Below are 11,977 nucleotides of genomic sequence, written 5' to 3'. Positions count from 1 at the left end.
TGCAGTCCTATACTGATAAAAGCTTTAACTCAGAACCTTTTATTTTTTTTACAGCACTAACTTACCTGAGGAATACTCTTCAGAAATAGAATGCTTGAGCTGACTGAGCCTGTTACCTGATGAAATGTAACACCTACACCAGTTTCATTTACTGTCACTTCGGGTTTCTTCCCTGCATATGTGCTTGCATCCCTCAGGCAGCTACAGAGGACCATGGCATTTACAGGGATGCTGAGCGATGAGGACATCAAGGCTGCAGTCCAGGCTTGTCAAAGTGAGTCAGACGGTACACACACTTGTACACACCGATGGGAAGTAATTGAGTGCATTTACTCATGCAATATACTTTTTGAGGAATTAAAATAAAAATGTCAGCTATACTTCCACTGCATAAGGAGGACATAAATGATGAGATATTAGATTAATCAGCAAGTAAATATTTATGGCCACTTGTATTCATTTGCCTCGTATTTTGAATTCAGAACTTCTACTTGCAACAGAGTAATTTCTGCAGTAGTATCAGTACTTTTTCTACCACTGCTCGCATGCAGAGACACGTGAGCCTTTGTAAGCATTAAAACGCGAACACGGAGTCCACAGCAGGCGATTGTGCGTCCATTCACAGCACAAGAGAGAGAGACATATTGTTAAACCCGCTTCCCATGAGGAACACCTTTGTCATGTGTTGTTCACAGTGGGGACAGGAAACCTGCAGGTAACCAGGGAACCAAGTGGAAAGAGATCCAGATACCAAAGTGTTTACGCTTAGCATCACACAAGCTATATACCCTAAAGCTCTTAATAACCCAGCTCTATTAATTATGCCTGCTTGACGGGGCACAGCCCAGCCATTCTGTTGACATCAATTGTCAGCACATATATGCCCTTAATTTATGTAAACCCAGCTGTCGACAATGCTTTTGAGAATGTTCTTTTGTTGCTAGGAGTACTTGTTTAAGATATTTTTAGAGGCTTTTAAAAGATGTTCTCCCTCTCATCCAGGAGGCGTCAGCTTTATCCATTCTGTTGGATTTCCCTGACCTGGATGAATAAGAATAGAATCCACACTAACTGTATTCATGTTTTACTCAGAGAGCAAATCTTCCATATAAAGTAACTCCTCCCAAATCAGAATTTCCCATTTGAACTCCTTGATAAATGAATAAAGGGCTACAAACATTTAGGTTTGCATTCGACCCACAGGGAGATTCAGCATGCTTCAATGGCATGGCTTATAATGGTGTACAGCAGTGATGCGCTTCAGGGTATATACTGTATTGGTAAATGTCATCGAATAAAGAATGAAAGTCATCTTAGCGAGTGAGTAAATGGGACGTCTCTATTCATCCCCTCACCACTCCTGCTTTCTTGTCATTCTGAGATTGTGACCTCCTCTCTTCCACATCTGCCGTCTCTTTGGTTTGATCTCTTCATCTCTCTCTCTCTTTTGCCTACATAGCTCCAGGCACTTTTGACTTCAAGTCATTTTTTGCACAAGCGGGACTGACCGGCTTATCTCAGGCAGACGGGAAAAGGCTGTTTACAATTCTGGACCAAGACAAGAGTGGCTACATTGAAGAGGAGGAGCTCAAGTAAGGATAATGTTTATATACTGTATACTATACGATGGCCCTCTGACAAATGCCACAGCACGAATGAAGCACAATTTCTTTTGTGAATGAGCTCGATACATGAATTGTAATGGGGGAGGTGAGAGAAAGATAACATCTGCAATGAAGCAAGGTTGGATTTATCACTGATACTTTTTCTTTCTCTTTTCGCTTATGCAAAACATCAGACGGTTCCTTCAGAATTTCTACCAGGAAGCCAGAGAGCTGACTGTGGCTGAGAGCAACGCTCTGATGGCTGCAGCAGATAAGGATGGCGATGGGAAGATTGGGCAGCAAGGTGGGTGTACATGTGAGCCATTTTAAGGCCATCCACTGTGGAGGGGAGCTGTCCACAACGCAGTGCTGAAATGGAAGCAATTCAATAAGAGCATGCAAAAACGCTGTAACAAGAAAAAGAAAAATACATAGCCTGTTGTGTCATGGCCAACATGACCAAACATAATGCTGTATGGAAGACACTATTATTCATCAGAGGAATCTTTTGCTGAAATGCTCATTAGAATAAACTGTTTTCTTCTCCCCCTCTGCAGAGTTCTGTGACATCCTGAAATAAAGACAATAAATAAATGATCCCAACTGTCTATCCCTGTCATAAATAACAGGTTTCTAATGGAACACCTGGTTCGCTATATGGTTTGATGCAAAGATAAGAAATGATAGATAATCTTTACCTGCCTGTTGCTCTCCCTATGTTGATGTGCTACAATAATCGAAAGGACGGTTGGTGGAAGGACGGCTGGATATCATTACTTGAGTGTGTTTATTCAATGAAGAAGCTGGAATGGATTAATAAATGTGTTTAAGATGTGTGCTGTGTTTTCTTTTATTCCTTGGTATATGCTGCAGGCTTCAACCTGACTTAAATATTATAGTTTTAGTTAAAGGATGCAGATGATCTAAAATATTATCCAACATCAACAAAGTTAAATCAGAAACAAGTGAACATTTTGGAAATTATAGTCTGTAATCCAACAGACATGTTGTGTAAAAGTCTGAAGAAAGCAGCTCATAGCAGGAAGTCCTCCATCATGGGTTCATGTAGTTTCCAGGGGGGGGGGGGGGCAAGGGAGGGGCCACAACTCTTTCAAATTGATGAGAGGAGCAGTTAGGATGACATAATTACTAAATGTGCAATAGTGCCTTTTATTTGCATTGAAAATGTCAGAAAAGGCTCAAGAGAAAAATATTTGTGGAACTCAATGTTTTAGTCTCTTATTATATAGATTGGCATTTTCATAATAACTCATTGCTGATTAATAAAGAAGGCCTTGGCAACATCTGAGGGCGTTTTGAGATTAATCAATTACATTGTCGGGTAATAAAAGCCGTTCTTTAACCATAAACATGGAAGAGTCATCAGCAGCTTGCGTTGGACCCGTGTGTGCGCGTTCGTGTGGCATTTGGCAACTGAGCTTTTCTCACAAACCAAACAAGGCGATTTGATTCACGGCGTGGAGTGGGATCACTCTCACACGCACGACACGACCATTCACTTGCGAGACGCTCGGATGAAGTTTATGGCATCGGAATCAGCATCTTGGAGTGTTTGGTCATCAATCATCTGAGCGTCTCCTGGAGGCGGTGGAGCAACGGATCCGCTCGGGTTTCCAACCCGGCCGCAGCTATAGGCCTCCTCAGACATGGGTACCATCCTCATTTGTTCACCTAAAAATAGATCGCGACTACTAGACACATTTTTTTCGAAACCCATGCGTCTTGGTACCTGATACCGAGGACTCAAAGCGCTGTAAATGGTGTTGCTCGAGGCTATATAAGAGAGGGAAAGCTCCTTGAGACGTTCACCCGAGTCCCTCCTTGGTTTTCACTCGCCTCAACGCAGCGCAAAGGTGAGTGGGAAGCGCGCCCTCGAAGGCCACACTGATTGGCGCCTTGGCTCTGGGGAAGAAAGGGATTGAAACGGACGAGATGCCTGCGTGGACTATAACTGTATAGGGAGAAATGGAACCAACATAGCCGACATCTACACGCGGGACCGAAGGACGACGGAGGCCAAATGAGGCCGTTTGGTTCCTAAGGATCGTTTGTGGATGATAATTGCGCTATTTCGCTTGTTCTCTGTTAACGGGATGAATAGAAATCGCGCCAAAAAAAAGCTATCAACGCGTGATTTGGCCTCTCGATGGGAGCGTCAAGTCATAGAAGCATTAAGCGTTGGGACGCGCACAGTCAGGCCTGATGGGAAGCAGGACCCGGAGCGTTGATGCTGCGTCACAGCCTTGCGAATTAAAGCAGTTCCCCTTGTGAAGCTAGAGGAATAAATCTTGGAAGTTAATATCTGGGCATTGATGCATGATCTTAGCCCAAGGCATATTTATATATATATATTTTGATCAGTAAACAAATAGGGAAGTCATGTCAGACGATGCATCCTGCATATGGCTTTAAAGAAGCAAGCTTTCCGTGCAGCGGGTCCAACTATCGGATCTGAGAGCCTTTTCACTAACCGGTGTCTTCTCTCCTCTAGATAAGAAAAATGGCCTTCGCTGGTCTCAATGATGCTGACGTGAAAACAGCTCTGGACGGCTGCGCAGGTGAGCCTCCTGATTTTCCTTCATTCATTCATAATGTGGATGCATTCACGAGTTCATCCTGATTATTAAATAGCTATTTGACTGCAAACCTGGACTGAATTTGTCTAAATAACTGTTATCAAATTGCATCATGGCAGAAGTCCTGCATGCGCTGTTGGGTGATAATGTTGTTGACATGTGCTTTTTATTTATCCATGCAGCTGCCGGCTCCTTTGAATACAAGAAATTCTTCAAGGCATGCGGCCTGGCTGGCAAGAGCGAAGCTGAGGTCAAGAAGGCTTTTGCCATCATTGACCAGGACAACAGCGACTTCATTGAGGAGGATGAGCTGAAGTGAGACACTTATGCACGAAAAGTCTCTAGTGTGGCACTAGATCTGTAGCAAATGCTGTATAATATCTAAAATGAAACCTGATTTTTTATCTGATCGATCAGCACAACCTGAGACGCCCACGCCGTTGTCATTTAACCTTCCGCTGTCTCGTTCACCTCTCAGGCTGTTCCTGCAGAACTTCTCTGCCTCTGCCAGAGCGCTCACTGACCCAGAGACCAAGGCATTCCTCGCCGCTGGTGACAGTGATGGCGATGGCAAGATCGGAGTCGATGGTGAGGCTTTTTCCTTGCGTCTTTTTGATTGCAGCAGAGATATGCAGGATACGAGTGCCTTTTTGGTAGTAGATGCTAATTTAACGTCCGTGCACACACTTCCAGTATATACATGCAGAGCCACATGGGCCTGAATAGCGCAGACCATACCACCACGATGAAATAAGAATCTCGTGCCCTTTTGGTCACAATACTAATGGCAGTTTCATTCTACTTTCACAGAGTTTGCTGCCCTTGTAAAGGCATAAATTTCCATTGACCAAGATCTCCTTCTTTTCATGGAACTGCGAACACCTTGCAAGATTCAGTAATCACCAGCTGAAAGAATATTTTTTTATACCTTATTTATGAGTTGCCTGCGAATTATTTTTTTGAACATGGAACACATTCTTTACTGTGAATGTCATTCAGTTGTGTTAAATGTTCTTAAAAATGACTTGTGCAAACTGTACAATACTACCTGCACTTTTGAGGACGAGTGAAAAACCAGGAATAAATACTCTTTTGGTGTAAAATCATCCCCTTCAGATCAGTCGTCTTTGCATTGACTCGCTGTGATGTATTGTGTATCTCTCGATGCCGATAGATGTGGCCGTGTCCACGCAATAGGTAGAGGAGGGGGCTCAGGAAAAATACGTTTTCACCTTCCAAACAATCTGACTCCTTGAGAGGCGCTGAGAGGCAATGGAACTGATTGTTTTAATGAGGGTGGGGGTTTGGGTTTGGTTGGGAGGGGAGGGGAGGGGAGGGTGAGAGGGGATTAGCTGGACTCGGTGGGGAAGGCTCTTGAGCTTTGTCCACCTGCTTCCATGGGTCCAAGGAGACTTTCAGTAGATATAGCAGTCACACATAGTCCAACTGCTGCATAGTCAATTAAATGATGTGCTGTGGCAACGGGGGGGCTATTAACAGCTACTGTTGCATTAGCAGCCTTTTGGACCCAGTGGATAGATGCAGCTCTTTAGTGATCAGATGGTTTCTTTGTTTAGTTTTCTCGGACCCTTTGAAATGCTCCTTATTTCACTGCAAATATTCTACATATATTGGCACAGAATTACCAGTTTATAGTTGCATGGCGAGTTATGAATGCTCAGCTGCAAGTCAGCGATATGCGAACCCTCAAACCTATCAGATGGCAGCCCCGGGCTTGTTTCCAATCAAGCTGTGGTCAAAACAAAAAGAGTGTGACCCGATGGGACACTGCTGCACTACCGCCATCTATAGGTCAACGTGGGGAACTCCACCCTCAATGCCTTCCAAACAGAACAGGTTATTATTATAATTATTATAATTATTTTGTAATTGTATTGTCCAGGAAAATATGAATAGTTTTAGTTAAAACATTTTAACCTCTTAGTGCAAGAGAAGAATTCATGGGTATTTGGCAATCAGTGCAATGAATAAAAATATTAGAGCCAACTTTGAACTAATTTAGATTGCAAAACACAAAATCATAATGTGTCTGATTGAAATGTGCACTATATTATTATTATTATTATGATTATTATTACATACTAGGACTCTCTTCTAAGACTATCAATGTTAAAAAGATGTGTTTGTTTCTCACACTTTTCAGTCTATGATAATTCAAAGGCCTCTTCACCCACTTGACTTAAAGTAGTTCCAGTATTCCATTAGTTAATGCATCCATGTCAACACTGCTACATGAAATGAGGGAGAACAGCCACTTACACCACCCTTAATGCCTGTGCCTGTTAGCCATGCACCTTTCTGAGCACGATAGTGTGGTGCCATAGGCGCCCTTCCTATTCGTGCCCCTCAGCAGTGCACAGGCCTATTCTTAGCGTTATGGGGATACTGAAGACTTCTTCAAACGCACCTTTTAAGCGTCTTCATTTGTGAAACTTAAAATAGACCCCCCCCTTCTCTCTCTCTCTCACCGGCCCCCCTCTAGACGGTGTCAGTTATCTTATGCCTCAAATTCACGAGAGTGGAAGTATATAAAAGGTCACAGAGAACACCGGGAAGATCACTGCAGTCGACTGGAGTCTCCTTCTTTTTTTGAATCATCTGTATCCAACAGAGCAAAGACACAAGAGGTGAGTGTGAGTGAAGAACCCCCTGGATTCGTGCAGCATCTCGCTGAACTGCTCATGGCAAAGCAGTATTCCAATAATGAGTTTTTGTGTTGTTGTTTTTTTTTTTTTCCAACTGCTTGAAAATATGGACTACAATGTCAGACCTTTGTACCAATTTAAGTTTTAGAATGAGATGTTGGAAATGCAACCTGAAATATTCTACTGGGAAATCATTTTTGAGTTCATGGAACAGTCCATTGACATTTGCATTGTGGCATCAATTGTGGCTTATTGTTGCACAGATTGGCGGGTCGTTGTTAAAACAATGTGATTGATGTGTGTGATTGATATTCGACTTAAAAGTACAGTCATTTCATTTCTCCAGATCAAAATGGCCTTTGATATGCTGAAGGATTCTGACATCGCTGCAGCCCTGGATGCATGCAAAGGTGACTTTTCAAGTTTACACCAAAAAATTAATAATTATCACAACCAACCAAGCCTATAATGATTTGTTGCGTTTGGAAATATTGATTCACGTTGAAGAGGATTTCTTAGTGTCCACCTGACCTCGTTGCAGACGCTGGCACATTCGACCACAAGAAGTTCTTCCACGCGTGCGGCATGTCCGGCAAGACCGACGCAGAAGTGAAGAAGGCCTTCGGAATCATCGACCAGGACAAGAGCGGTTACATTGAGGATATTGAGCTGAAGTAAGACACACACACACACACATTAGACCAGCTCAAACTGCATTGGTCACTCACTGTTAATGGGAGTAACTGGGGTCCGTGAACTCACCACCGACTCTCCACAGACTGTTCCTGCAGAACTTCAAGGCAGGTGCGCGCGCACTGACCGATGCCGAGACCGCGGCTTTCCTCGGTGCCGGCGACACCGACGGTGACGGCAAGATCGGCTCTGAAGGTTGGTTTGGGGTGCTGAAAACTGCTGCTCACTTTAACCACGTTATTTTCAAGGTTTAACAAGGTTTTTTTTTTTTTTATCTCTCCCTGCAGAGTTTGCTGCTTTGGTTAGATTATAAAATGGAAACTGACCATCCTGCTCTGATGGAACCACAAAGCCCACTTCGACCCCCCCTTCGCATCTGAAATAGAAATCATTTTTATACACTCGCTGAAGAAATGTTTCTTCCACTAACACACACCACTGTCCATAATTGATGATTGTGAATGTAGCTCGGTTGTGTTCATGTCTTAAATATGAATTTTTACATACTGTAAAATCTATAATGCACTTTCCAGGTACGAACGGTAAAAAGAATAAACTATTCTCTTGCTACAGCTCTTACGGAATTCAACATTTTGTGTGCGTGCGTTTTGAGTGTCTTACAATTCACGAGCACAAACACAAAGTCAACGAATTCTTGCACAGCATCATGAAATTCAATTTGAAATTTGTTCATTTAAAAAGAAAGAAAGAAGTGAAACGCACACATTTGTATTGCGAAAGAATAGGCTTAGGATCAACGGCCACTAGATGGCGCTAGACCAATAAATCAGAGAAGGATTTCTCAAACATGTAAACGTACCACCTCACCAGCTAGAAGAGCATGGATTTTTTTATATTATGGTCTGTATTAATTTAATTTCACAAATTTTCAGAACAAAATGGCAGATTGAAATTACCTATTTAAACGGCACTTCATTACCAAAAGCAAATAGTACCAAACAAAGTGATGATGATGATGATTAATATATTTATTAGATAGAATGTTACAAGTACAGTCACACAGTAGCATGTATTACAGTACAAGTACAGTCAAACATCCTGTCTAAGAGGAGCATTTCAAGTCCTTCGTACATAAATCATCGACATTTAACAAACCAATAAAATAAAAATAAATTATTCCACATATGCAAAATAACAATAAATTAAAAAGACATAATATGTACAACTACATAGTAGTTGTACAGTAAGATAGTAAGATAAGTAAGATAAGATAAGAAAGTAAGATAAGAAAGACTGAGGGGGGGGGTTCTGCATCCCAAGAGTGCATGAGGCTCGTAAATAACGTCAGCAAATGTAAATGAATAAATGATCAGCCAGTAACAGTATAGTCTGCGGGGTATCAACGTAACGCATGACATCATGCAACAGTTGTGGGTAAACCCGCACAGCCTCTTCTTCACAGAGATGATTGAGTTTCTCTTTACGCACAGGGAGTCCAGCTTCGGGATGACTTCACAGCACTTGTTGAGCGGCTCCATTAACAAGTTGGCGCCTGAATTAGGTTTAGGAAACCCTAACGGCGACAAACCACCCGAGACATGCGCTTTTCTCCAGTGATGGGGGGGACCAGGATGCTGCTAGCCGCCAGGGGGGGTGAAATCGATCCACTAAACCCCTTGTTCTTAAAATAATTGTAATATATAATAATTCATTTTGACTAAATCGGCACTGTCTTGTGACCTTTTAATAGGAGAATTACGCTTGTTCTTCAGGCACACACGAGAAGAAATTTAAGGGCTGGTTCTTGCTTTGAAATTCATTCAGAAATATTGCGAGTTACAATAACTAGAAATTAAGCACTCAGAGAGCGCAAACCTCCGCCAAGCAGCTCATTCCCTTCCTAATTTGATTTACACCATTTTCATGGGGTTCTGGATTATCATTAAAGGTTCTAAATTGTTCTTGGTATCTTTATGCATGACCAACCATGAAAAGTCAAAGTGAATCAGAGTCGATGCTTATTTTAACTGCTTTTTGAATCTGTAAATGGGGGTTTCAATGTTCTTTCTGACCTCATTCTGGATCCGATCCAGATGAATTTCCGTGTTAAGATAGAGATCTCCGCCCTCCCAGACCTCCGCTATTTGACCCATGAGCAGCTGTTTGGGGTTATATCAGACAAATAATCCCAACAATATTCATTCTAATCCCAAACAATTCTAAAGCGGACTGAGCATCATAATTAATAGTAAATTTTAAGCATCCCATGACGCGGAAGGTGAAATGCAAGGGGACATTTAATTTGTCTGAGCTCACTTCAGGTGTAATTATGGGCGTTGAGGTGGGCGAGCGAGAGAGAGAGAGAGAGAGAGAGAGAGAGAGAGAGAGAGAGAGAGATCGTCACTGGATTTGCCTTGCTCCATAATTCTGGAGGTGAGAGGAGATGGCCGGAGGGAGTGGCGGATGTGGGGAAGGTTGCGCCTTTTAACTTAATTTGCTCTTTCCAGGGGCGTTTACAGATGCCCGCGGGCCAGTCCTTCTTGTCCCTGGGCGTTATAAATAGTAAAGGTTAATTAGTATAGTTGAGAAATCGGATCAGGGGCGGGCCGTTAGAATTCGATCCACAGACAGGTAACTCAAGCAATCCCCATTGTCGCAGCAACCAGGCCTATATAAACGCGCCTGGACCTACAGCAGTCACCACGAAGCCTTCCCTCTCTGCTGGACCAACGACCGGGAGACACCGCCTCTCAGCACGGTGAGTTCCTGCGTGGATTCAAGGAAGATGGTGCAAAGTGGCTGCTTTTCATTTGAATGTGTAAATGTCTTTTGTCTTCTTTAATTTATGTCACCACTAGAATATATTTAGGATTAATTCTGCACTTTCATGAGACTTTAAATATTGACATCCTTACTCTCCCTCTGCACCCCTCGGACACCTTTTCTCAGTATACAGTTTGCTGCTGTATACCTGGTTACATATGTGAATAATTCACCGTGGTTCTTCCTCCTACAGAATAAAATGTCACTCACATCCATTCTTTCCGCTGATGCCATCGCCAGCGCCATCAAGGACTGCCAAGGTATCAGCTTCCCAGTCGCATCATTATGCTGCTCTCTTTTCATTCAGTTTTTTTTTTCGTCTTGAGCCTCTGCAGTCACGAGACTGACTTGATATATTAGCATCATTAATGAAGAGGAAATAGTAAAGCTTTGATTTCAGGAGCATCAATAAGGGTACAAGGTTAGATTTAACAAGAGAGATTAAAGATAAAGTAAAATCAAACCACAAAATATTCTGAAGGAGGCAGTTCTAGCTCTAATTTATGTATTTGCCAAAAAACCCTCCAATGCCATTATCTGACAACCTAACCTAATATACCCTATGAATACCCAGTCAGTCATATAGCATCTTGAGACCCAGCCAGTTAGCATGCCCTCTGTATTGGACATTTGTCCATTACAGATGACATGCTAACCCAAAGCTGGGTCCCAGGAGGATATTGAAAATATATATTAAACTGAATACTTGAGAAGCAGCGCTGACGTTACTCTCCGCCCTCCTCCAGCACCAGAGTCCTTCTGTCCTAAGAAGTTTTTCAAGATGTGTGGCCTTGCCAATAAATCTCCCCAGGACGTGAAGAAGGTTTTTGCAATCCTGGACAATGACGAAAACGGTTTTATCGAGGAGGAAGAGCTCAAGTGAGTGATCGGCCGCTCAGATAAATATATATGCGCTGGTTTATCAAACAGGAGAAGAGATTAGATGCCTGCTCAGAAGGTCTTCATTCTCCATTCATGACATTGTGAATGAGAGGATGGTGTGAAGAGGATTCCCATTCTCATGGCTTTATATAGATTTTCAGAGCTGGCTCTTGACATTTGTTGATATGTCAAATAAACCTAAGTAATAGCAGCACCTTTATGTTTATCACCCAGGCTGCTAAAGAGAAGTGATGTTCTCTATGGCAACAACAGCTGTTGAAATCTGCAAGAAATTCTGAATTGGCAAAAAAAAAAAAAAACCCATTCCTTTCATTCATCTGACATTTTTAGGAGAGACTGGACCTCTGTGTTTCTTTACTGATGGCGTCCTTTCACGTGGCTGCTCTGTGATTGGCAGGTTATTCCTCCAGAAGTTTTCTCCCGGGGCTCGAGCCCTCACAGAGAAGGAGGTCCGGGCCTTCCTTGCTGCTGCTGATGATGACAGTGATGGTCGGGTTGGAGTAGAGGGTAAGAAGATCTTACTCTTATTTGTATTCCTGTTTCAAGAAAAAAACCAGTGGGACTAAAAACAAATGTTCCTCGTCTTTATGACTGTTCCATCTCTGTTAACTTCACTCCTTTATATTGTAGACTGATGCTGTCAGACAGACGAGGTAAATGCTGCTTCTATTTTCCGCAGAGTTCCAGGCCGTGGTGTCATCCTAAAACAACGGGACCCCTTCACCTATCC

General features: G+C 42.6%; 4 protein-coding genes across 4 annotated transcripts; all 4 read left to right on the top strand.

Annotated features, from left to right (window-relative positions):
- The first annotated feature begins 213 nt into the window (after positions 1-213).
- On the top strand, positions 214-2,184 carry pvalb5 (parvalbumin 5). The gene is made up of 4 exons (XM_068750222.1): positions 214-274; positions 1,460-1,592; positions 1,799-1,908; positions 2,162-2,184. The coding sequence occupies exons 1-4, from the start codon at positions 214-216 to the stop codon at positions 2,182-2,184; spliced, it is 327 nt and encodes a 108-aa protein (XP_068606323.1).
- Positions 2,185-3,384: 1,200 nt separating this feature from the next.
- Positions 3,385-5,307, top strand: LOC137905938 (parvalbumin beta-2-like). Its single transcript, XM_068750221.1, has 5 exons — positions 3,385-3,478; positions 4,117-4,183; positions 4,384-4,516; positions 4,680-4,789; positions 5,012-5,307. The coding sequence occupies exons 2-5, from the start codon at positions 4,126-4,128 to the stop codon at positions 5,035-5,037; spliced, it is 327 nt and encodes a 108-aa protein (XP_068606322.1). The 5' UTR covers positions 3,385-3,478; positions 4,117-4,125; the 3' UTR covers positions 5,038-5,307.
- A 1,445-nt stretch (positions 5,308-6,752) lies between these two features.
- LOC137905828 (parvalbumin beta-like) lies at positions 6,753-8,135 on the top strand. Its single transcript, XM_068750092.1, has 5 exons — positions 6,753-6,849; positions 7,214-7,277; positions 7,409-7,541; positions 7,646-7,755; positions 7,848-8,135. The coding sequence occupies exons 2-5, from the start codon at positions 7,220-7,222 to the stop codon at positions 7,871-7,873; spliced, it is 327 nt and encodes a 108-aa protein (XP_068606193.1). The 5' UTR covers positions 6,753-6,849; positions 7,214-7,219; the 3' UTR covers positions 7,874-8,135.
- A 2,408-nt stretch (positions 8,136-10,543) lies between these two features.
- pvalb8 (parvalbumin 8) lies at positions 10,544-11,977 on the top strand. The gene is made up of 4 exons (XM_068750330.1): positions 10,544-10,604; positions 11,091-11,223; positions 11,645-11,754; positions 11,927-11,977. The coding sequence occupies exons 1-4, from the start codon at positions 10,544-10,546 to the stop codon at positions 11,950-11,952; spliced, it is 330 nt and encodes a 109-aa protein (XP_068606431.1). The 3' UTR covers positions 11,953-11,977.

Source organism: Brachionichthys hirsutus, chromosome 16, assembly GCF_040956055.1.
Source record: "Brachionichthys hirsutus isolate HB-005 chromosome 16, CSIRO-AGI_Bhir_v1, whole genome shotgun sequence".
Classification (NCBI taxonomy): Eukaryota; Metazoa; Chordata; class Actinopteri; order Lophiiformes; family Brachionichthyidae; genus Brachionichthys; species Brachionichthys hirsutus.
The sequence above is the reverse complement of the archived record's forward strand: the minus strand, read 5'-3'. Positions and strand labels throughout refer to the sequence as shown.